Source organism: Phyllopteryx taeniolatus, chromosome 2, assembly GCF_024500385.1.
Source record: "Phyllopteryx taeniolatus isolate TA_2022b chromosome 2, UOR_Ptae_1.2, whole genome shotgun sequence".
Taxonomy (NCBI): Eukaryota; Metazoa; Chordata; class Actinopteri; order Syngnathiformes; family Syngnathidae; genus Phyllopteryx; species Phyllopteryx taeniolatus.
Genome location: NC_084503.1, coordinates 20,344,804 through 20,368,086, shown reverse-complemented (window position 1 = coordinate 20,368,086; position 23,283 = coordinate 20,344,804). Strand labels below are relative to the sequence as shown.

General features: G+C 39.9%; 1 protein-coding gene across 4 annotated transcripts in view; it reads left to right on the top strand.

Annotated features, from left to right (window-relative positions):
- The window catches only part of lrp4 (low density lipoprotein receptor-related protein 4), a 125,494-nt gene that overhangs the window by 65,792 nt on the left and 36,419 nt on the right, over positions 1 to 23,283 (top strand). For all 4 annotated transcript variants that reach the window (XM_061764742.1, XM_061764741.1, XM_061764740.1 and 1 more), the window contains exons 3-4: positions 14,578 to 14,694; positions 23,167 to 23,280. In XM_061764742.1, coding sequence (XP_061620726.1) covers positions 14,578 to 14,694; positions 23,167 to 23,280 — 231 coding nt within the window. The remainder of the gene's footprint in view (positions 1 to 14,577; positions 14,695 to 23,166; positions 23,281 to 23,283) is intronic.

Sequence of the window (23,283 nt, the reverse complement as noted above, 5' to 3'; positions counted from 1 at the left end):
ATACTGAGGAAAAAGAACAAAACGCATATGGCTAATAACTGTACAAAATGTAATTTATTCGCTTCGTTCCAGATATCTGTAGTGAAACTTTGTTCAAGTTCACTGTTACATCACAAACATGTTTGAGTTTTTAATTGGACAAATATTTCTGCAAATTATAAAAGGATTTAAAGGATAATGGATTACCATAGATGTTTCCATTTGTATAAAAAAAAAAAAAAAAAATGTAAAAGAGCACATGACACATCTCAAGGACAGAATGCTAATAACAGTTGATAGAAAGCTAAACACTGATGTTTCATAGATTCAATAAATCCTCTTTGCTATTTCTCAGTCTGGTGGCATGTGGCCAGAACAACACTCATTGATGTGTTTGAGAGCTTCCGACATGAATCACCGACCCATTAGCAATCAATACTGTATGTTAATGCTCTTACAGGCAGCACATTCATACCCTGTGTGAGGTGAGGGAAGGATCAAACCTCGTAGAGTTGTGCTTTTATATGAGTGTTTGTGTTGTATAGTGTTGAAGGCTGCTGTCCGAGAAAGCAAATTTAAGTGACTAAAAAGGGTGAGGAACAGATAAATTATGGTACCCCTTCCTCAAATGTAAGACAATCTAAGAGAAAGTCAATTCAATTTTATTTGTTTAGCCCATAATCAGAAAAGAGTCTCAAAGGACCCCAGTTGACAAAGATTGTCAACATCCCCTGGTCCGAACCCCCTAACCAAGAGATGCTATGCTTTGTTGTAGTTTACATTAGATTTGGTTGCATCTGTCTAGGTTTTTTTTCTTTGCACACTATTGGTTGCAATTCCCACACAATATTCATACTACTTTGTACAATTACCCTCTATATTAGCAAACCATAATTTTGAATGACATATGATGCAAAGTTTTCAAAGCAGGGGTTTTAAAAGAAAACAGTTGCTTATTTAGCTACACTACATATGTGGGTAAAACATTACAGTAGAAACACCCAGTGCACTTCTACCCCACTGCAAACACAATCATAACAGTTCCTCTGCTGGTTGCAGGCAAGCAGTACACCCCATTGCTTTGATACGTTTGATTAATCAACAATCAATTCCACACAATCTACTGAATTCTTAGCAATCAAATATGCTCATCCCTATGTTAATCTCACTTGGTATTGCAGGCTACTTGTTAATATTCTGATTCAGTTTTTATAACTTTAATGTTATACTTGGCTCTATTTCTGTGTGCCTCACAGTGTGTTGTTAGGGGATGATGTAAAATAATAAATGCATGATTGTACACCTCGGTTGTGGCCCTGTGAACCCTTCAAATACACCCATGGTGTAGTGGAAACAAGCAGGCTAACAGGCTGATTAATGCTTCTGTCGTCCATCTCTTATCTGAATTAGCTGTCATGAACTCTTTTCAAAGTTCAAGGTAGTAAAATATAACAACCCACTCAGATTCAGAATGTTCAAAACAGAATATGTGACTTACTAACCCTTGAAAATTTATATATCTTCAGCTATTTTAACATTTGTAGCCTGCTGCCAGCACCTCCCTAGATGTTCTGCACATCTTTCAAATTTATTTGGATTTATTTTGGTTACACTGATGTAAGCAGGACATGAGCTGCGGTTGGATTCCTGCTGAGTTGAAAGAAGCTGAGCATGTTAAAGTGTGAATGCTTTGAGCAAGCGTGAGGTGACATAAAAGTAAAGATGTAAAATGTAGTGTGTAGCCTCTTTCACACACAAATTGTGCAGCATTGCTTAAACATTGAGCCCACCACGATGCAGTCTTGCTTGATTGGACAGGGGTTATCAACAGCAGCAAGATACCACCTAACTGTGTGCAAATGTACTGATCCAGTGTTCTTTAATGCTGGTGTTTTAAATCACTGTTGGAGTAAAATATCAGCCTGAAATGGATGTTGAGGTGGAGGTGTGTGTTTGTGTGTGTGATACACTTATAGTTGATTTTTGTCTGTTGTTAGCTCATAAAGGTTTCTGGTTTGACTTACACCATGAATTCACTGAGGGTCACAGTTCAATTCCCAGTAAAACAAAAAATGGCAACTACTTGTTGGAAAGATCCTAGTCTGCTTCCTGACTACTGACTAGGTGCGCTTGAGCAAGGCACTGACCTCCCGTCTAAAGCATTCACTCAAGAGGTGCAGCACTGTTTGCGCATTGCTTTCGTGCTGACATCTCCCCTTGTATGACAGCATGTGTGATGATTAAAAAAAAAAAAAGTCTCAGAGTGTAAATTCATTTTCCCCTTGAGGGATTATAATTTGTACAATATACAGGTGTATCTTTTTTTAACAATAATGTTTCTATATTGTTTTGAATGTTTTGTGATAAATCTAATGCGTATTTATTTGTATTTTTTTATGATGATGTACTATTTTACATTATTTGACACAGGCTCAGAACAAATTAAAACTTTACTGAGGACCCGGGCTCAAATCCGGCCTCGCCTGTGTGGAGTTTGCATGTTCTCCCCGTGCCTGCGTGAGTTTTCTCCCGATACTCCGGTTTCCTCCTACATTCCAAAAACAGGCATGCTAGGTTAATAGAAAACTCTAAATTGCCTGTAGGTTTAATGTCTGTGTGAATGGTTGTTTGTTTATAATTGCCCTGTGATTGGCTGGCGACCAGTTCAGGATGTACCCCTCTTCTCTCTCAGAGTCGGCTGGTATAGGCGCCAGCACACCCGCAACCCTAGTGAGGATAAGCGGGATGGATGGATGGATATAGAAGCACTATCTTAATTCCAGTATTTTACTAATTGTGTTCATATTTAGTATTTGTGAATTTTGGGGGATTTTTTTCTTATCTCAAACAGTGTCATGAAACACTATGGGTAGCTCTCCCTCTGTTCTTTAATCCACCACTGAGTTGTAGCCAATCAGAAAGCAACTGGGACAGCAGGAACACAACTGGTCAAAAGGCAGGAACGTAGAAGATTAGGACCCCATTCCTCCCTTCTCTGTCATGTCAATTTCTCACTCCAGAACTTCATCAGCTCATCTCAGCATCCTGTCCTCCATCTCCTTATCATGCTTCTCACCTTATTTTAATCCAAGAATTTCTCATTTATTTCTCATGAGGTTGACTTTTTCTTGCTTCACTCAGCATGTTTCCCTTCTAGTCCATCTCCTCATGCCTTGTATTTTCCTTTTTATGTCTTTCTGTCTCAAGCTTTGATCGGAGCTTTGGATAGATTTGCATAATCCTCCCCCTCCTTCTCCTTCATCCTCTATTTGCCTCTGTTTTCCTAAAACCCCTGCCCAGTCCAGGCTGTTTTCTCTCCTCCATCTCCTGCTTCAGTATCTATAGCCTCTTCAGTAAATGAAGCTGGCACAGAAACTACATGTTTAGAGGCTGATAAAGAGAAATAAGTAACGAGAACTTAATTCAACCTTCTTTGTACAGTAGATCTTTACAAGCTTCTTTGAGGGGATTTGAAATGGGTTTCCCCATTTCCCAAATTGTTAGGACACTGTTTCCAATGTAAAACATAATGCAATGACCCCTCGATAACCTTGAGTCAAAAACAGTGCAATGACTAAATGATAATGATGTAATGTTTAAGCGACAGTGTGCTAAAAATGTAATGCCTAGAGTTATTGTTAAAAAAGAACGACATCAACAAACACCAACTACATCAACTTGAGTATAGCTGTATCAAAATTCGGCCTTTACTGGACGTCACTGTTTTCTTTTACATAAATAAATTAATTGGCCCAATATGGAAGCTTTGATAAATTGTTTCACAATATAACGATGCTGTTTCTTATAAGTAGCTCGGGCTGAATTCGCTGCTATATTGTTATCACATCAATATCTAGATATGAACATTCAAGATATTAGTATCTCAAAATCAACCATATCAACAGACTTTCCTCGCTCGTAACTGCATGTACAGCAAATTTTTTTATGCTTGCTCTTAAATGCAACGCTTCGGCAGATATGCAGACAATCACGAATTTAGCCGCTTCAGACTCTGCTGCGAACCGCTCCAGTGAGAGTTGGAGAGCACGGCTTGATGAAGCCAACAGAACCACATCATCTGCAAAAAGCAGAGATGCAATACTGAGGCCACCAAACCGGACCCCCTCTACGCCTCGGCTGCACTTCGGTCCGTAAAAGTTATGAAGAATCGGTGACAAAGGGGACCCTTGGCGGACTCCAACCCTCACCGGAAACAAGTACGACTTACTGCCGGCAATGGGGACCAAACTCTGACACTGGTCGTACAGGGACCGAACAGCCCGTATCAGGAGGTTCGGTACCCCATACTCCCAAAGCACCCCCCACAGGACTCCCCGAGGGACACAGTCGAATGCCTTCTCCAAGTCCACAAAGCACATGTAGACTGGTTGGGCGAACTCCCATACACCCTTGAGGACCCTGCTGAGGGTATAGAGCTGGTCCACTGCTCCACAGCCAGGACGAAAACTGCACCGCTCCTCCTGAATCTGATATTCGACTTCCCGACGGACCCTCCTCTCCAGCACCCCTGAATAGACCTTACCAGGGAGGCTGAGGAGTGTGATCCCCCTGTAGTTGGAACACACCCTCTGGTCCCCTTCTTAAAAAGGGTACCACCACCCCAGTCTGCCAATCCAGAGGCACTGTACCCGATGTCCACGCGAGGTTGCAGAGGCGTGTCAACCAGGACAGCCCCACAACATCCAGAGCCTTTAGGAACTCCGGGCTAATCTCATCCACCCCCGGGGCCTTGCCACCAAGGAGCTTTTTAACCACCGCGGTGACCTCAAACCCAGAGATAGGAGAGCCCGCCTCAGATACCCCAGACTCTGCTCCCTCATGGGAAGACGTGTCAGTGGAATTAAGGAGGTCTTCGAAGTATTCTCCCCACCGGCTCACAACGTCCCGAGTCGAGGTCAACAGCGCCCCATCCCCACTATAAACCGTGTTGATGGTGCACTGCTTCCCCCTCCTGAGACGCCGGATGGTGGACCAGAATTTCCTCGAAGTCTTTCTCCATGTCCTCACCGAACTCCTCCCATGCCCGAGTTTTTGCTTCTGCGACCACCAAAGCTGCATTCCGCCTGGCCAGCCGGTACCAATCAGCTGCCCAGGAGTCCCACAAGCCAAAAAGGCCCGCTAGGACTCCTTCTTCAGCTTGACGGCATCCCTCACCGGTGGTGTCCATCAACGGGTTCGGGGATTGCCGCCACGACAGGCACCGACCACCTTACGGCCACAGCTCCGGTCGGCCGCCTCATCAATGGAGGCACGGAACATGGTCCACTCGGAGTCTATGTCCCCCGCCATCCCCCGAACATGAGCAAAGTTCTGTCGGAGGTGGGAGTTGAAAGTCCTTCTGACGGGATTCTGCCACATGTTCCCAGCAGACCCTCACAATACGTTTGGCCCTGCAATGTCGGTCCGGAATCTTCCCCCACCATCGGAGCCAACTCACCACCAGGTGGTGATCAGTTGACAGCTCCGCCCCTCTCTTCACCCGAATGTCCAAGACATGCGGCCGCAAGTCTGATGACATGATCACAAAGTCGATCATCGAATTGCGACTTAGGGTGTCCTGGTGCCAAGTGCACGTGTGGACACCCTTATGCTTGAACATGGTGTTCGTTATGGACAATCCGTGATGAACACAGAAGTCCAATAACAGAACACCGCTGATCGGGGGGCCCGTTCCTCCCAATCACGCCCTTCCAGGTCTCACTCTCATTGCCCCACGTGAGCATTGAAGTCCCCCAGCAGAACGATGTGTTGTAGCATTTCATAGTGAAATGCAAGGCAAGCACCCGTTCGTTGTAACACGGACCTTTCTCTCCGCCGAGAAAGTTGCTCCTCAAATGAAGAAATGATTTGCAAAACTGCTTCTCGAAGAAAAAATATTATTTCGAGCCTTGTGACCAATATGGATTTCTTTTAGGCTGATTCCTATATTTGGCAGAAAATATTCAGATAAGCGATTTATCGGCCCGGGTAATTAAAAACATATATAATGACTAATATGACTTCTTTTTTTAGTCCTTTAACACTTACGACAACAAAGATATGAATTGCAGGCAGGAGATTTGACTATTTTTTAATCCTTTTTCCTTTAGTATTTCTTTAACTTTCAGGGATCTCGTTTTATGAGTGTCCAGCGTTTGAGACGCACAAAAATTAGCAGGGACGCATGAAGTGATTTCAATCTGCGTCCGGAGACACATGGCTTACAACCCGCATTGTGTGTGTGTGTGTGTGCGTGTGTGTGTGTGGAGGACTACACTTAAGGTACGAGACCTGTCTTGGTGCTCGCCAATCAGAGGCACAGTAGGGCGGGTTATCGTTTGATAAATACAATAGACACGGGAGTTTTTTTCTCGACTGAATACATTTTCATTGTTGTGGTAACTACCGCCACGACGCAGCAAGCCGCTGGCAGTATGGCGTTTGCTAATGAGCTAGCAAGCGAAGGTGCTAAACATCTCACTCGACTGCAGCATAACACACATGATTATGATTATGACTGTCACAAGGTAATGTTCTTTCTCAAAATTTTGAAAATATGGAAATTCAGACAAATTTAGACAAATTGTTCTGGAAGTGGCCAGCACGTTGGACGACTGGTTAGCACGTCGGACGACTGGTTAGCACGTCGGTCTCACAGTTCTCGGGACCGGGGTTCAAATCCCGCCCCCGCCTGTGTGGAGTTTGCATGTTCTCCCCGTGCCTGGGTGGGTTTTCTCCGGGCACTCCGGTTTCCTCCCACATCCCAAAAACATGCGTGGTAGGTTGATTGAGGACTCTAAATTGCCCGTAGGGGTGGATGTGAGTGCGAATGGTTGTTTGTTTCTATGTGGCCTGCGATTGGTTGGCGACCGGTTCAGGGTGTATCCCGCCTCCCGCCCGAAGATAGCTGGGATAGGCTCCAGCACCCCTAGTGAGGATAAGCAGTAAAGAAAATGGATGGATGGATGGATGGATGGATGTTCTGGAAGTGAATTTTTATAGGTTGGCAGCTCTGATCCTGTCGCTTCGTACACAGAAAGTCCACCAACCCTTTTTCTGGTTTGGTTACGTGATGGTTCGCATAAGGCCCATTGAACAGTTTATCAGAATTAATGTAAAAGTACCAGTACTATATTTGCATTTGTTTAAAAAAAAAAGTATATTGTAGATGCATTGTGTCATATTTTATATTTAGCGTTGAGGCACCACAGACATGTTTAGTCATATGGAAACAATTTGATCTCCCAAATGCTACACTGTATCTCAAACTACCAAAAGGAATTGGGATACAACAATCATCTACAGCAAACATGATCCGGGTGGAGAAGATGGTTTGCTCTTGGCGTCTGACGAGAGTTTTTTTTGTACTCCTGCCATGATTCAGCATCAGTATAAAGTGTGACAGCTTTGGCTTTTTCCTCCCAAAGAGCAAGGCCTGGCTCTCTCTTCTGAGGTTGGAGCAGAGGCTCACAAATGTTGGTCAAATTCAGATTTCAGCCATGGTTTTAGGGCTTGTATTTATGTTTCATGTTTCAAAACGACGAATGGTACATTTTACATCTTTGTATTCAACTAAGCAGTCCAATGACTGAAATGGTTGCACAATACAATAGGATGCAATAAGAGCAGTTAATTTTTTTTACTTAAAATTACCCCCAAAAATAAGTTGAAGCAGCCATTTTTATATGCGGGTACATTCTTAGTTTGAAGGCGAGATACTTTGTCAATTGTCAAAAGAAATAAAAATAATTGGTCACCGGCATTACCAGATAACTACCAACCCATTATTGCTCAGTGACTGTTTTTGTCAATGTCTTTATGTCTCAAAAGTGTTCTCTGTCAATTGACTGTCTGTTGTCGTACTAGAGCGGCTCAAATTACCGGAGACAAATTCCTTGTGTGTTTTTTGGACATACTTGGCAAATAAAGCAGATTCTGATTGTGTTATGGTTATTGTCATCTTCTTTTTATCTTCATCTTGTTTCACCCTGGTGTGACCAAATTTAAATGTGGCAGTCAATGCTTTTAAGGAGCACCGATGTCCTGAGTCAGTTACTTTGAGGTAGAAACATTCCTGCCACAAAGTACCCTTGTCCTGAAGTAAAGTATACTCTGCTTTATCCATTGGCTTTAAAAGGTAGCCTATATAAAAACAATGTTGAGCTGTATTGAACGAGATGGAAACTAGCATTTATGAGACCATAAACACATTGGCAAAATGTTGCTTGAGGTTTGTCCAATTCTTCTGCACAGCCTGTAGTTAGATTGTAGCAGACGCTGGCTGACTTTCCTTAAATATGAGCCACTGGCAACTCCAGCCTTGCATGTTTCCTCATCTCTTTTTTTGAAGATTGTTGTTCTGCAATTTGAACATCACATTCCTTATATTGCGGCATACAATAGAAGCAATTCCAATTATGCATTCTAGCCTTTTGAGTTCATTCCAAACAAGTTGTTGTGAATCAAGCTGCATGGTTTATATGTAAAGAGACAGACGATCAAATGGATGGATGGATGAAAGTTATAAAATCACAATAGTGAGGTTCTAGCTATATATATATATATATATATATATATATATTATAATGAATTTTAACCCCCACAATTCTTGAATAAGTGGAGATAAAGTGCCAATAAGTGTTTCTGTGTTTGGTTCAGCCCAAAAATATAAAAAAAGGGAAAAAAACGAAGTGAATCTAGGGGTTCCAATCCGAGAGTATGCAGGGGTCCACTGTAGTCGTGAAACCATTTCAATTACTTACTCAAAGTAATATAATAATTATATTTGATTGCTATTTTTTTTCACCATTTGCTCTCGCTTGTTTGTACGGAGGAAAACATTTATGTGTTGTTACTTTTGACTACCCCCCCAAATGAAAATAAATAAGTAAAATATGAAATCTGGGACTGTGAAACCATTTAAAGTATTTTGTGCCCTTTTTATGCTTCTGCAACAGCACACTCTAAGGACTTCTGTGTGAAATTTTGACAGCTAATTTACATTTTAAAAAAATTGATATTAAATATGGACCAGCTTCATGTTCAAATAGATTTTTTAGGATGACAATGAAAGTTGTGCAAAAAGGATTTGTGTTATAAGAATTTTTTTTCATCTTTATTATCCATCCATCCATTTTCTGAGCCGCTTATCCTCACAAGGGTCGCGGGAGCCCTGCTGGAGCCTATCCCATCTATCATCGGGCAGGAGGCGGGGTACACCCTGAACTGGTTGCCAGCCAATTGCAGGGCACACATAAACAAACAACCATTCACACCTACGGGCAATTTAGAGTGCTCAATCAACCTACCATGCATGTTTTTTTGGGATGTGGGAGGGAGTGCCCGGAGAAAACCCACGCAGGCACGGGGAGAACATGCAAACTCCACACAGGCGGGGCCGGGATTTGAACCCCGGTCCACAGAACTGTGAGGCAGACACTCTAACCAGTCGTCCACCGTGCCGCCAGCCTTTATTATTTTGTATTAAATATTTTCTATTTCAATGAAATCAAGTGAATTCATTAAGTGCTGTATTTTATTTGTGAGTCAATCGCTTCCTTCCAAAAGAACTATCAACAATTCTTATGAAGCGCACATGACCTCAATTATATTTGTCATAATGTTGGATGTACTTCTCTTGCCGTGTGTGGAATGATATAACTCCACTGTGATTAACTCTTTCCATGAAAGATGACAGTTATCTGGAGAGGCAATGATGTGCTGGACACAAAAAAGAAAACCTTTACTGAAGATCATTAGTTTTCTTAGATGTGTGCTGCTCAATCATTCTGTGGCGTCCACATCTGTTTTTCAGACGGCTTTCTTTTTCTGAAGCTGTTTATCCCGTCATCTGTTGAGCCCTGGTGATGAGCAGCATTAAGACAGATATATTGGTCCTGTTAGAGGCACTTAAATTCTGTTGCTCTACAGAAGTGATTTCTAACCTTTAAGGAGCGAATGCACATATTTTACAATTGGAAAATCTCACGGCACACCAAGAAACAAAAATGTCACAAAAAGTAGATACACAGTAATTACTGTATTTACTTCCTGCCATCTAATAGAAGAGCGTTTTTTTCTTCTGTCTCACTATGCCTTAGTGGCATAAATAGAGGAACAAATATACATTATTTGTTGTAAATGAATAATTTTTTGAGCAGTTAAGTAAAATTTGATAATTTCCCACAGCACACCTGAAGATTGCTCATGGCACACTAATTTGCCACGGCACACTGGTTGGGAATCACTGCTCTGCAGGAAAGAGCGGGCCATTAACTTGCTGCTCAAGGCCACTTAAAGCTGCACACACATCTACTTGGAGCACACACACATCTGCATGCAAAAATGTGGCTAGCATTTCCTTTTAATTTGGTGACATAAGCCTTCACCCAGAAGCCTTCTTCCCTGTTTGAGACAGCATTAGTTTGCAGAGCAACAATGTATAAAACTGTATATGATCTGTCGTCCAGCTCTTCCTCCTCTTTTCCAATCTTGATCACCACCCACACCGGCTCCTCAAAAAGAGGTAGATGTTGTTCATTTGCAGCTTTTTTTTATATAGTTTTCGTTTACACAGTAATTATTGTCTGACTATTTTATGCGACAGAAACACAAAATGATAATTTTTAGTGAGCGATTTACAACTACGATCCACCCATTGCTCGGCAAAAGGCCTCATTTCTGTGCCGTCATTTTCGGTGCGCCACCAACTTGGCCAGTGCAGGAAATTAATCTGGCATTCACTAAATATAAAAAATAAACTATTGAAGAATACAAATCGGGACACCCATACTAATAACACCACATACAGATGAGGGAAAAAAACAAGTACCTGAATACACATGCTCAGATAACTGGAATGTTCATACTAACATTAATACGATACCACATGCATCTGTGATCTCTAACAGCAATTGTTTATTACCATATTCACAACCTCTATATAATGTAACCACATCGTTTGGTGGAATATTGCAAAGCATATATCTTGAAGGCCTTCTCTAAATTGCTTCTCAGTGCTCGGTTGAAAACTTAAAAAGAGTATGTACATCTGTGATGGTTAGTATAGGGAAGTCCTGTAAACACTGTGTAGAATAATGCAAAGTTTTCAAAATTTGCAAATGAAGCCTGTTTGCAGTTGTTGTTTGTTTTAGGAGGTACTCCTTTCAGTCCCTTTTCGTGTATGTAAAATCCATGCCTTATAGGGTTTAAATCTAGAGATTGACTTGGCCGGTCTAAAACCTTCTATATCTTGCCCCTAATTAATTCCTTTGTTTTTGGCCAGTATGTTTTAGGTCATTATCCTGCTACATGATGAAGGATATCCCAATCAGTATGGTTGCAATTGGAACTATCAGAATTTCCCCAGGTTGGAACCATTAAGTAGATTTGTGTGATCTGTGTGAGTCCAACCAAATGGTTTTCTTCCTGTTGTCAGTTGCTTATGGTGGTTTCATATATAAAGTATGTGGTAGGTAGACAATCATCTGTTGTAGCACAACGATAAATGGGGCAAAAGGTTAAAATACAGTCCCTTGATTCCTGGAATGCATTAAACATTAAATTTGGTTTTTGAGTGTGTGGGTGTGTATTTGTGTATTTGTCAGTCTCGGAGGGAGGAATGCATTGGTAGCAAAGCTGAGTTAAGGATAATCTTTCTGATAAGAGGGATCAAAGAAACCAGAGAGCTAATCAACCATCCTGGGATGTCCCTACAGATGCACCTGCTATTGAAAAAAACAAGGTTTGCGTGTATTCATTTGTAAACACATGCTGTTAGAGAGGGCGAGAGAGAAATGTTTGCATGCATGCTCTCACTCAATGTGCAATTGCTATTTAGCCTGTGATTTTTGTCAGTGCATTTGCATAACTTTGCTCTGTTGTCCAATTTAGGGAAAACATATTTTTATTGACAAGAGGGTCAAAAATCGAAATATTTTTTATTTTTATTTTACAATAACAATAATTGGATGATATCATAAAAAAAAGGTGTACATTTTTACTTACTTCCCAGGAAATGTATTGATAGACACAGCGTTTCAGAACAACAGCTCTTGTATGTTTTGTGTGCTTCTGTACCAGCACCAAAGTGCTTCATACATTTACTGCAAAACATTACATTACATGGCAATATTTGGCCTGTGTCATTTTCCTGTTGGCCAACAAAAAAATAGAGGTCCATAGCGACCATTCACCTACTTGTTCAGGTACTAAACTCCTGAAAAGGTTGCTCGGCCCCTGAGTTTGAGAGCGAGAGTTTATTTTGCTACTGAATCACGTGACGGAATCATGTCCGCTGATTCGGCGAATGAGGACTTTATGCACTTCCTCTCTCTTCCTCCTATGCCCTCCATGCACCCGTTTGGTTGTTTTTTTTATCTCGAGACAGTATGACTACTCGATGATGTAAAATTGCACATCGTTAAAGCAACGTTCACGATTATATTGAAGTTGTCTATATTTTTTCAACCGATTTAGGACAATTTTGCATCGCTTAATCTGAAAATGACATCTGTTTCGCTTGTTTAGGTCAGTTTTTTTTTGAAGTTGTGAACAGTTTATTAATCAAATGTTACAAACTCTGCTTACTGTAGATTGACCATTGATAAAAGTAACTACCTATAAATTGAATGTTACATCATCATTGTTCAGAATTCAGGGCATGAACCTCGACAGCGACAATACCTGTACATGTAAACAAAACATTGGTCATCGTTCAAAAAGTTGAACAAAACCAATGTGATATTTTGATTCAGCACATCAAAACTGTCCTAAATGAGCTAAAAAATATTAGACAAATTTGTTGTTGACCAGTGTACTCCACCACTTGGCCTTCCTTCATCCATCCATCATCCATCCATTTTCTGTACCGCTTTTCCTCATTAGGGTCGTGGGCGTGCTGGAGCCTATCACAGCTATCTTCGGCCAAGAGGCGGGGTACAACCTGAAATAAAGTGCTGACAGTCCTTCAATTGAAGGCTAATTCAAAAGATTTTTAGAATCAGATCTTACAATATCTGGATCACTTAGACTGTTCTTTGATGCCAAATAAAAGCACACTACTGTAGTCTATCGGCATAATAAATATGAGCCAGATGATCAATTTGGCTGTCAAATGATTCGAGAACCTGGTTCATCAGATGTGAAGAGAATGTAGAGGGATTGGGCAAGCAGTTTCTGTATAATTGTGTCCCTCTCTTTGTCTTTGTCTTGAATAATGCAATATCCAAGCAAGGGTATGTGGGTCAGTGGGGCTTTACTTTACCCAGGAGACCAGCGCCACGCCGCAACACACATTTAATTCACTCACCAAACCCCAAGTTGTCTGCCTGTCTGCCATGATGGTTAAGTCACTGTGTGACGTCATGCATTTTTCATAAAGTCTGCAAAGCCTAGTCAATATTTAATATATGGTATTGACAAGCGAGCCCAGTGGCAAGACGAGCTCCCCTGCTCCCGCTTTCATCCATCTTTGGGCCATAATTAAATTAGCTCTGTCTGCGCATGACAAAGAGCTGGTCATTAGACTATGAGTAGCTGCACTTATAGCGGATATGAAGTTAACCAGGAATGCGCTGAATTGTGCTGGTTAGTAATCAAATACTCGGATACAACTGTTTATTAACCGATTATTGTTTATTTGGTGTTGTTTCATGATAAAACAAAACCAAATAAACTACAATAAGCAATATCACATGAGAGGAGGTGATGTACTCACTTACCTTTTTGAAACTGAGAGCTACTTTTTACAGGTACAGTAAGTACTGATTCTGCAAAGGGCTAATAGTTTGATGTACACTTCTGGGCTTGAGGTCCAACAACTTCAATTTCCGGTTATTCATACTACAGCTGCAAATAATGATTATTTTCACAACAGATTAAACTGATTTATTTTTCTCCCATAACATGATCGTGGCCCAGTTACTGGTTTGGTCCATAACAAATATTGAAAATTATTTTTCAAAGTAAAAGCAGATGTTAGCAAATGTCTTATTTTGATTAAACACAAAGAAAACCATTCTGCTTTCATGGAGGACTACAGAAATCAGATATTTACTATTTAGAGGCTGCTATTAGAGGAGTTGGACAGTTTTAACTTAAACAATGGTTCTAAATGATGAATCAATTGTCAAAATGACTGTAGTTGTTGTAAATTTTGTCTGTGATCTGAAAACACATTTCTTAGAGTGGGGAATGAATTCTCGCGCTTTGCAGCGGAAGCGCCAAATGTTAGACTAAGTTTCAAAGCAATCAGCTCACTTGGCATCGCCATCAGATGTGTTTACTGTATATACTGTACAGTAGTACTTTGACAGGATGTGACGTGACTATATGGAAATGATCATCATTCTTTTTTACATTTGTATTTTTTATCTTTGTCTCCCTGTTAGTATCTTAAATAAAAATATTTACTAATAAATAAATAAAAATATATAGAAAGTGTGGGCAGGCGCGGGAGGACATTGCTGGCTAACGTCCCCCGCATAACGCTGACACTGCCTCTACAGCAATCTGCAAACTCTCATTTCCGCTGTTAAAATCTGTTTACTTTTTCATGTGTTCACACTGACAAACTTGTTTGGCCCTGTTTGTTTGCAGTGCTTCCCACCTGCTCACCACTGGACTTCCACTGTGACAATGGCAAATGTATACGACGTTCGTGGGTCTGTGACGGAGACAACGACTGCGAGGATGACTCTGATGAGCAGGACTGCCGTAAGTGCTCCTCTTCACTATATTGGAGCTAGTTCATTGAAAAAAATGTACACACACTCTAATGCCAACAGCAATCATGCACATAATCACAAACTGATTGCAAAAAAACGTATCGAGCAGAACTATAATGACGGTTTCGATTGAGAATCAGAAAACTTTATCCCCGCAGTGGTTGCTGTGAGGTTGCTAACCTCTAAATTGTGTGCATGTTTGCTATTTAATACAAAAAACTTCTGAATTGGTTGCATAGAAGACTACTATACAGTATGTATGCATTTGTCTGCTTATGTGAGCTGTCTTTTTATTTACTTTTGTAGGGCCTAATTACCGAATGAGAACAGTATCGAGAAAGGCGTTTCAATATATTATTGGAAACTAAGTGCAACTTTAGTGCTTGTACGGTGCTGGTACAGAGCTGTGTCAAAAATACCAGTCTTAAATTTGTGGCTTTTCAGTAATCGATGCCTTCCCACCACCTTTATTGGAGGAACATTGTATTTTACCCCTGGTTGGGTACAATTTATCCATTATCGATAAATGACCAATTGGATTTTTTTAATCATCTGGAATATGTTCCATCTAGCGTATAAATTGTCTTGAAAAAATGCCGGAAGATGAATTATGTGTCAGTAAACCAACAATGGTTAAAGTTGTTTTGGGCGAACTGGTATGTTGCTTAAACGGACTGCTATAAAGCAAAAAGCAAAACTGTGTGTGGTGTGTGACCATTTCAAAGTAAATATTTTATAACCCCTGAGAGTGTTGACTCTGTGCAGCATGTACAGAATAAGGAGGCATAACAACTGTGCACTTCATGCATTTTATTGAACCCGCCCTTATTTACTAATGAGGACACATTGATATTGTTGAAATTGTTGGTTAAGGTGAACTGCAGCTTTAGAGGACACTGGCAAAAAAAATCCTTAAAGTTGGAGAAAATGAACCTGATTGCATTCACTGGGATTATCTGGGCTTGAGATGTAAGACTACAGAAGGCTGTGTGATTGCTGGTTCTGTATAAAGATTCTGTTTAATCACTTTCTGGTTTAGCATACTTCCCCTGATGGTAAAAAGGGTCACTAAGTGCCCTTTTAAGATCTAATTGCATCACATACAGTATCAGCACACACAGATCAATATGAATTGTCTCCCTGTTCTCCTTCTCATAAAAGCTCCAACCCTATAGCCCTATAAATACCAGCATAACAGTGAGACTGAAAAAGCATTATTCCTGTATTATCAGCTTGATTTTCATACTTAAAGACCCTGCAAAATTAATTCAGAGATTTGTTTCTAAATGCATTAGACATGTAAGATAATAGTTGAAAACGTGCAAAGACTGAGAACTCTGTAGTACTGAATTGTGGAGATATAGCATTAAGTTAGCTAGCTAACTATGCTTACATCCTGAAAATGTATCTTCTCTGGATGTCACAATTTACAGAACAGCTTTTTTATTTTTTTAATTTATTTTTTATTTCCCAATTGTTATATATTTTGTGTTACGCAAATCATTGTGTATGTAACTAGCAGAAAGTACAGTATGTACTCAGATGTCTGTCATTTACTGGGAGCCACAGGCTCCATGCCCTGTGCCGCTGTGTTGATAAAAGGTTGCCTTTCCCTGAAGTATCTTTTTATGTGCAGCTACACACTACTACAACACCAGGTGAGGAGGTGATGCATTAGACTAGCCTGGTGGTTGTCTGTGGTGTCAGCTCCTCTGAGCCTCCGGCAGCCTGTTAGCTCACGGGTTAGGTGGTGGTGACCGCCTCCCGTTAGGGTAAGAAAGCCCTGCGACGACTCTGTGGGATATATTCCCACCGCCGGAGGCTTTATGCAGATATATTTTCGCAGCTCAAACATGTAGAGATGTGTAGGGATAAGAAATATTTTAGACATAACAGTATGTGATCGACAGCTGACCATGAAAAAGGGCATAGTTTCAACACATACAGGGGACACGCCCATAGCGTTCCAGAGCGGTGGGAATGGCCTTTTTTTTTTTTTTTTTGAAGCCTCGTTTTATATACTTGGCAATTTTTTAATCATTTAAATTTTGCAAGGTTGTTGACAACACTCTTCTCTGTGATGTTTCAAATTTAGTAGACATTCTGTATTTATTTTCACTTTAAAGGCACTTGCGAGATCAAGCAAGTGAGATACAAAACAAAGTGCAATGTCTGATTGAGTGAAGCAGCCATATGCTTTTGCTCACAATTGTACAAATAAAGACCCTGTGAAAAATGCAGGGACTTTTAGCATTCAAATGACCGTTTACTGTATACTCAACCTAAACAGGTATATTTGTAATTGCTAATGAGTGTATTATGCTTATAAGGATGGTAACATTACCAACTTGCTATCCTGTTTTGACAAATTAGACCATGCTGCAAATTTAGTAACTTGTGGCAGAGCTCCATGTCCAGGTGATGAGCCCTGTCATCTACATCATTAACGAGGCAATATACTGTGGAATCCGTGTTTAAATTAAAATTTTCTTTTACATTCTTCTCACATCTGGCAATGCCATTGTTCATGTGCCTGCTTACCTAAGCTTGGCTCTGCGCTCCATTTGTATTGTGACATTGGGGATGATGTTGAATGGTGATCATGGGATAAAGTGAGTCAGCTGCAGCACACATGTAGTATACAATAAAAGATCTAAATCATTTGTCTTATTCAAGAACAAGATGTGTTTTGAACAAAAGCAATGTGCCATGTTGAACTGGAGTACTTGCTATCCGTATTTGTGTGTGTGAAGAAAATATCTGCAACTGCCACTTTGTATCTTTGCGTTTTTTAGCTCTATTATTTACTAAGTTGAATTCTAAAGACGGCAGAATTTGTAAAATAAAATGACAAGCAACCATCCATCAAAAACATCGGCAGCTTTTAATTTTTCATCTTGCAGCATAAAATTTTGTCCCTCCCCTTTCCCCCAAACTACTTATTATTTAATGCATTTGCCCTGTTTTTTTTCGCCGTTTTTAGCCACGTTTTCCACCTTTTGGCACAGTGGTTTTATTTAATTATTTAGAAACATTGACCTAAAGAGTATGTCACATTCTCTCACACACACACACACACACACACACACACAAAAGGGATCTTATTGTTATTTGTTGTATGGATGTGTTTTGGGGATACATTAGGGATTTTATACGTTAAAAAATAATACATGGAAAAAAAGCATTAAACCACCCACTAATTCAGGAACCCTGGTAATGACTGTGAGCACCCTTTGCCCTTTGCTGTTTGGCAGCTGGATGAGTGATAAGGGTTTTGAGGGCTTGTCCACCTTTGACCTTCCTTTGTTTACCTCACTGATGGCAGCGGATAACACAAGCACGGGGCATTGGGAAAGAGGCTTTTTTTTTTCCACATGTGAAAATATAGACCAGTTAAATTGAGTTTTGATTTGGATTTTACTGTGACACATTTTGGGGGAAAAAAATACTAAAGGGTTGAACGTATGCATGCGTGATAAAGAATAAGAAAACACTGCATTTAAATAACAAATTTGTTGACGTAAAACACATTTTGAAATTAAATATGCATAGAATTAGGATTGTTAATAAATACAGAAGGTATGTTTTATCATTTCATTCACACGTTGTACATAAAATTCAATGTAGAGGTAAGTGCGAACAGACGTACCTGTGGTCACTCACTTAATAAAAAAAAAAAAAAAAAAAAAAATAGAATTGAGTATGTTTTTGTACCAAAAATTATGCACTGTCAATAGTAACTTTAATAACCTGAAAAGCCTTGTTTTGTATATGAATACATTTCATGGAAAAGATTATTTTTCCCCCCAACCATTTTGTAGTCGTTTTCATAGCAAAATATACCTATTTTAGTCTATGCAAAGCTCGAAACAATGTTTTTTTTCTTTCAGGAGCAGTTTTGTGAATCATTACTTCGTTGATGAGCAACGTTCTAATTTTGACGAGCGTTTTTTTGCAGGTTTATCACACAGGAACCTGAAGCAGGGGTTTTATTAAACAATGTAAATATGACAATATAATGGGGAAATTGAATGTAGGGCTACAGCGACTGAATATTTTTGTACTCTCGTATCCTCCGAAACCCTCTTCTGTTTTGGTACATAACCCATTTTACCTGTTATTCCTCTCTGATCACATTTGCCTTGTTTTTCACCAGCATGACTCAAAGTGTAGCCACTTACAGATCAGAGGGTAGTATACTGGCCATATGTCACACATTGACTATATTGAGCAAAACATTTAAGCACCCTGTATGCAAGTAATGTCAGTGTTGGGAAAGTTATTATTATTATTATTATTATTTTTTTTTTTAAGGAGGAATGTCCTTAATGTGCAAACAAAAACACACACAGTATGACAAGAATGATGGTGAAAATACACTGATAACTTGGCATTCTTTGCAGCTCTGGCTGACTATATTACCCAAATATTTAATTTGATCTATCCTCATATTACAAAACAAAATGAATTCCATTTTATGACAGCGTGATTGTCCAGTGTTTTAACTAAAGTATTCTGATACAAATAATTTTTCTAGTAATACATTTTTACAATTATATACTGATATACAAAAGAAGATATTCACTCCCATGTACGCAGTGTCCCTGAACGCACCTCGCACACTCACCAGCTGCTATGTAAACATGAATGGCGACAGTGGCTGCACTGAATTGGTTGCCAAATATGGCTTTTATGATAAACCAAGACGCCGCCGCGTGTGACGGCTGAACACACGATAACAACATACATGCAAATCGCCATTTTGAACTCAAAATAGGCCATTTACGTGAATCGTATAGGTCCATTGAGTTTTTCCTCTGTGTGTGTGTGTGTGTGTGTGTGGTGGGGGGAGGGGTGTGTGTGTGTGTGTGTGTGTGGGGGGTGAAGTTTCACAAATAAAATGTCATCTGCTGTGTCAGCTCTGTGATAAAGCTGTCTGCACTATGTTCTTAAAATTGAGACCACATCATATAAAACATAACCTTTAATCTTATGACAATTGCCAATTGTCAGTGTTTCTAAATAAATTAACAAACCCGACTGAGTGATTTAAAGTAGACACAGGAGGAATGCAGTTTTTTTTTTTTTTTTGAAGGATTGAAACATTTCTATGTCATGTATTTTCTCTTTCATGCTCCATTAGCCACAACTAATTATATTTGACCAACAGAACAGTCTTGGCTTTTTCTCAAAGGTGTTAAGAACCACATGAGTTACAAGGCTGTCGTCACAAAGTACGCAGCATAGTTTGTTCAGAAATAAAATTTAGTTAAATGGAGTTTGAAATACAACTTTAAAACAATTCAGTTCAATCAATTCAAACAATAATGTCAGTTGTTGTTAATTTAAGTTTTATTAGGTGTGAATACATTTTTTAGTGTAATGATTTGTGAAAAAACATTTTATTACCACTCCAATATATGTTGCGACTGTAGCAAGAGTGTATGACTTGACTTGCGACTTGCTTAAACCAAGTAATGACTTAACTCAACTTGCTTGAAATTTAGTGGCAACTTGGTTGATTTTATTAATTTATTCCCCCCCCCCCCCCCCCCCCCCCCCGCAGTGACTTGGGACCTGCTTGAGAGTTGGTTATAACTTGAGACTTGCTAGTGACTTCCACATATGTGACTTACTACCATCTGTTTATGAGGCACAAAATACGAATTTTGACTTGCAAATAGCGATGCGAGACCGCTTAATTCAAGCCTTGTGAATGACGTGTGTATAGAGACAGGACTAAATATTGAGTGCTGAGTGATTAGAACTTTATTGAACATATACAAACAATTCAACACAAAACAAAATGAAAACAAACAAAAAAATATCAGGCAGCAGTAGATTTTGTCCTTCGATAATAATGACTACTGACTAATGAATACTAATGACTAATGTCCTTCGATAACTTAACTTATCACGTCCTTCCCTTAATTCTGAGTACAGATTTGACTTAGATAATAGTAATGAAAGTGTAAGCTATTCATATAGAATATACTCTGGGCATTTAAAAATAATGGGTCCATGTAACAAAGTCACAAAGGTCAAGCTTACATAGCCAACTGCTTCATTATCGTTGTTTTTTTTTTTTTTTTTTTAATACCTTATTTCTGTATTCTGTAAGGGAACAAAAAATTTTCAGATCATTATCCAAGTCATTCCGCAAGTTAAGTCGTCTCACGGAGACACGTCTCTGTTTTATACAGTATATCTGTTCTTGTTACTGATGCACTGTGCAAGGCAGTCACATATCCAGTGAATCAGTTAAACTGAATGGTGGATTCGAAGAATTATGCCACCTCTACAGGGCATACAGAACTATCCAGCATATCATAGATCTATGATGTATGATTCAGATGCACTCATTCCAGGACTGGTCTGTATCATGACACTCATGTTCCCAGTTGACTCAAACTTAGAAACAGCATCATGCCTTGAACGAGCTCAAACATCGAACTGAAATCTCTGCTCTCGCAATAGCTCTGTGTTTCTGTCTCGCTTTATCTGTTTGTCTCAGTTGTCTACCACACAAACACACATACACACACCACAATGATAAATTATAGATTGCCACCTGCCTTGGGCAATCCGTCATTGGTTTCACTTGCCTAATGTGTTCACTTTGCCCCAGGCTAGTGAAGCTGGGATTTGCCATCGATTCAGGGCAGTTACTATATACTGTGTTTTTGATAATCCATTCACTATTTTAATCAATTGGGGTGTGATTAATTATAAAGCAAATTGGAAGAGTTTGGCTGAGTGAAAAGGTTTTAAAACAGAAACAATGTCAATGTCATGGTGCCAAAGGTTTACTTGAGTCTCTCTAAATACCTCATGTAGGCAGAGGCCATGGATGACTAACTGACTTACTGACTGTCTTGTATTTCCAGTCTCAAGGTTAACTGTCTTGTGAAATAGCACTTCCTTTTACATCGCAGCCAGGGTTCTTAATTAAGGCATAAATCAAGCTGTGAGACTTAGCAGGGGCAGCTGTAAATTTCAACTGGGTTTGCATATAAATCAAATGGGATTTTATTCAGTTTATTGATTTTTTTTTTTTTTTTTTTTTTTTTTTTTTTTTTTTTAATGAATTATCTCAGCAATACATTTCATCAAATGTCAGCGAGGCTATAAACTTGATTCGATGGACTCTAGAATTTGCCCTGTAATGTGCCTGAATGTATTTGTTTAACTCTGTTATTCTTGTTAGATTTTATTTTTTTTATTTTTTCCTTGGTGGGAAGTTAAGGCAAGGCAAGCCAAGCCACTGTAACACACACTAGATAATAGCAAAGTGTGTTCTCCAATAGAGCCAACTGCTTCTCTAATCAAAATATATAGTACAAACTCTGTTAAAATGTTACCTGAAACCAGATGGGAGCATCCAAGTTGACGTTGCGCGATGCACGAGGTTGCAAAATGTGGAGGGCTTAATAGAAGCTGCAATAGGTGAATAACAAGTGCCTGCTTTGAGTGACATCAGTGGCAAGGAAAGGATCGGCAGACCATCTTCAGCGGTTAATCCTGGGAATAGTGCTAGGGTCGAGGCACTGATCAGAGCGCATCATAGAGTCACCATTGATGACATCACCTTCATGTGTCATCATTGATGACGTAACCATAACCCCATACACATTTTGCAGCCTTTTAAAAATGTTTAGTGGTAGTTCCCCTTCCAAAGCAAGAATTAAATAACAGCTCTCTGCTTCTGATGTGAATCCAACAATGACCTCATTTCCAAAATGGCTGACAGGAAAAGGACAGGCTAAAACAAAACTTGTTTTTTTTTTTTTAGATAAACCTTCAAACTTCCATTTTGTGATAATTATCATGACTTTTTAAATTTTTTTTTACAACCAACCTTTTGCGTCTTACCATGGCCTGGGTGACTGTGTATCTACACCGACATCTTTCCTGTGCAGCTCCACTTCATAAAATTAGAGTGAGTTTTGATGGACTGAGATCTGGATGGAATGTACTTGTTGACCATCCACCCATCCTTCCATTTTCCGTACCGCTTGTCCTCACTAGGGTCGTGGAAGTGCAGGAGCCTATCCCAGGGGTACATCCTGAACTGGTCGCCAGCCAATCGCAGGGCACATATAAACAAACAACCATTAACACTCATATTCACACCTACTGGAAATTAACCGACCGTGCATGTTTTTGGAATGTGGGAGGAAACCCACTCAGGTACGGGGAGAACATGCAAACTCCACACAGGGGAGGCCAGATTTGAACCCGGGTCCCTCTGAACTGTGAGGCAGGTGTGCTAACCAGTCGCCCACCGTGCCGCCTTCTTGTTGACCAGAGCCTGAAAGGCTACTTTCACCTTTGTCGATTTAAAAAGAGAACATTTTCAGCCACACATTACATATCATGTACGATATCTACTTTTGTAGATGTAGCTGTTGTACTGGCATTCTTTGTCCGCTTTATCTCCTGTGGATATATCTTTCTCCAGCTCCTCGAGAATGTGAGGAAGATGAGTTTCAGTGCCAAAACGGCTACTGTATCCGCAGCCTCTGGCACTGTGATGGAGACAACGACTGCGGGGACAACAGCGATGAACAGTGTGGTG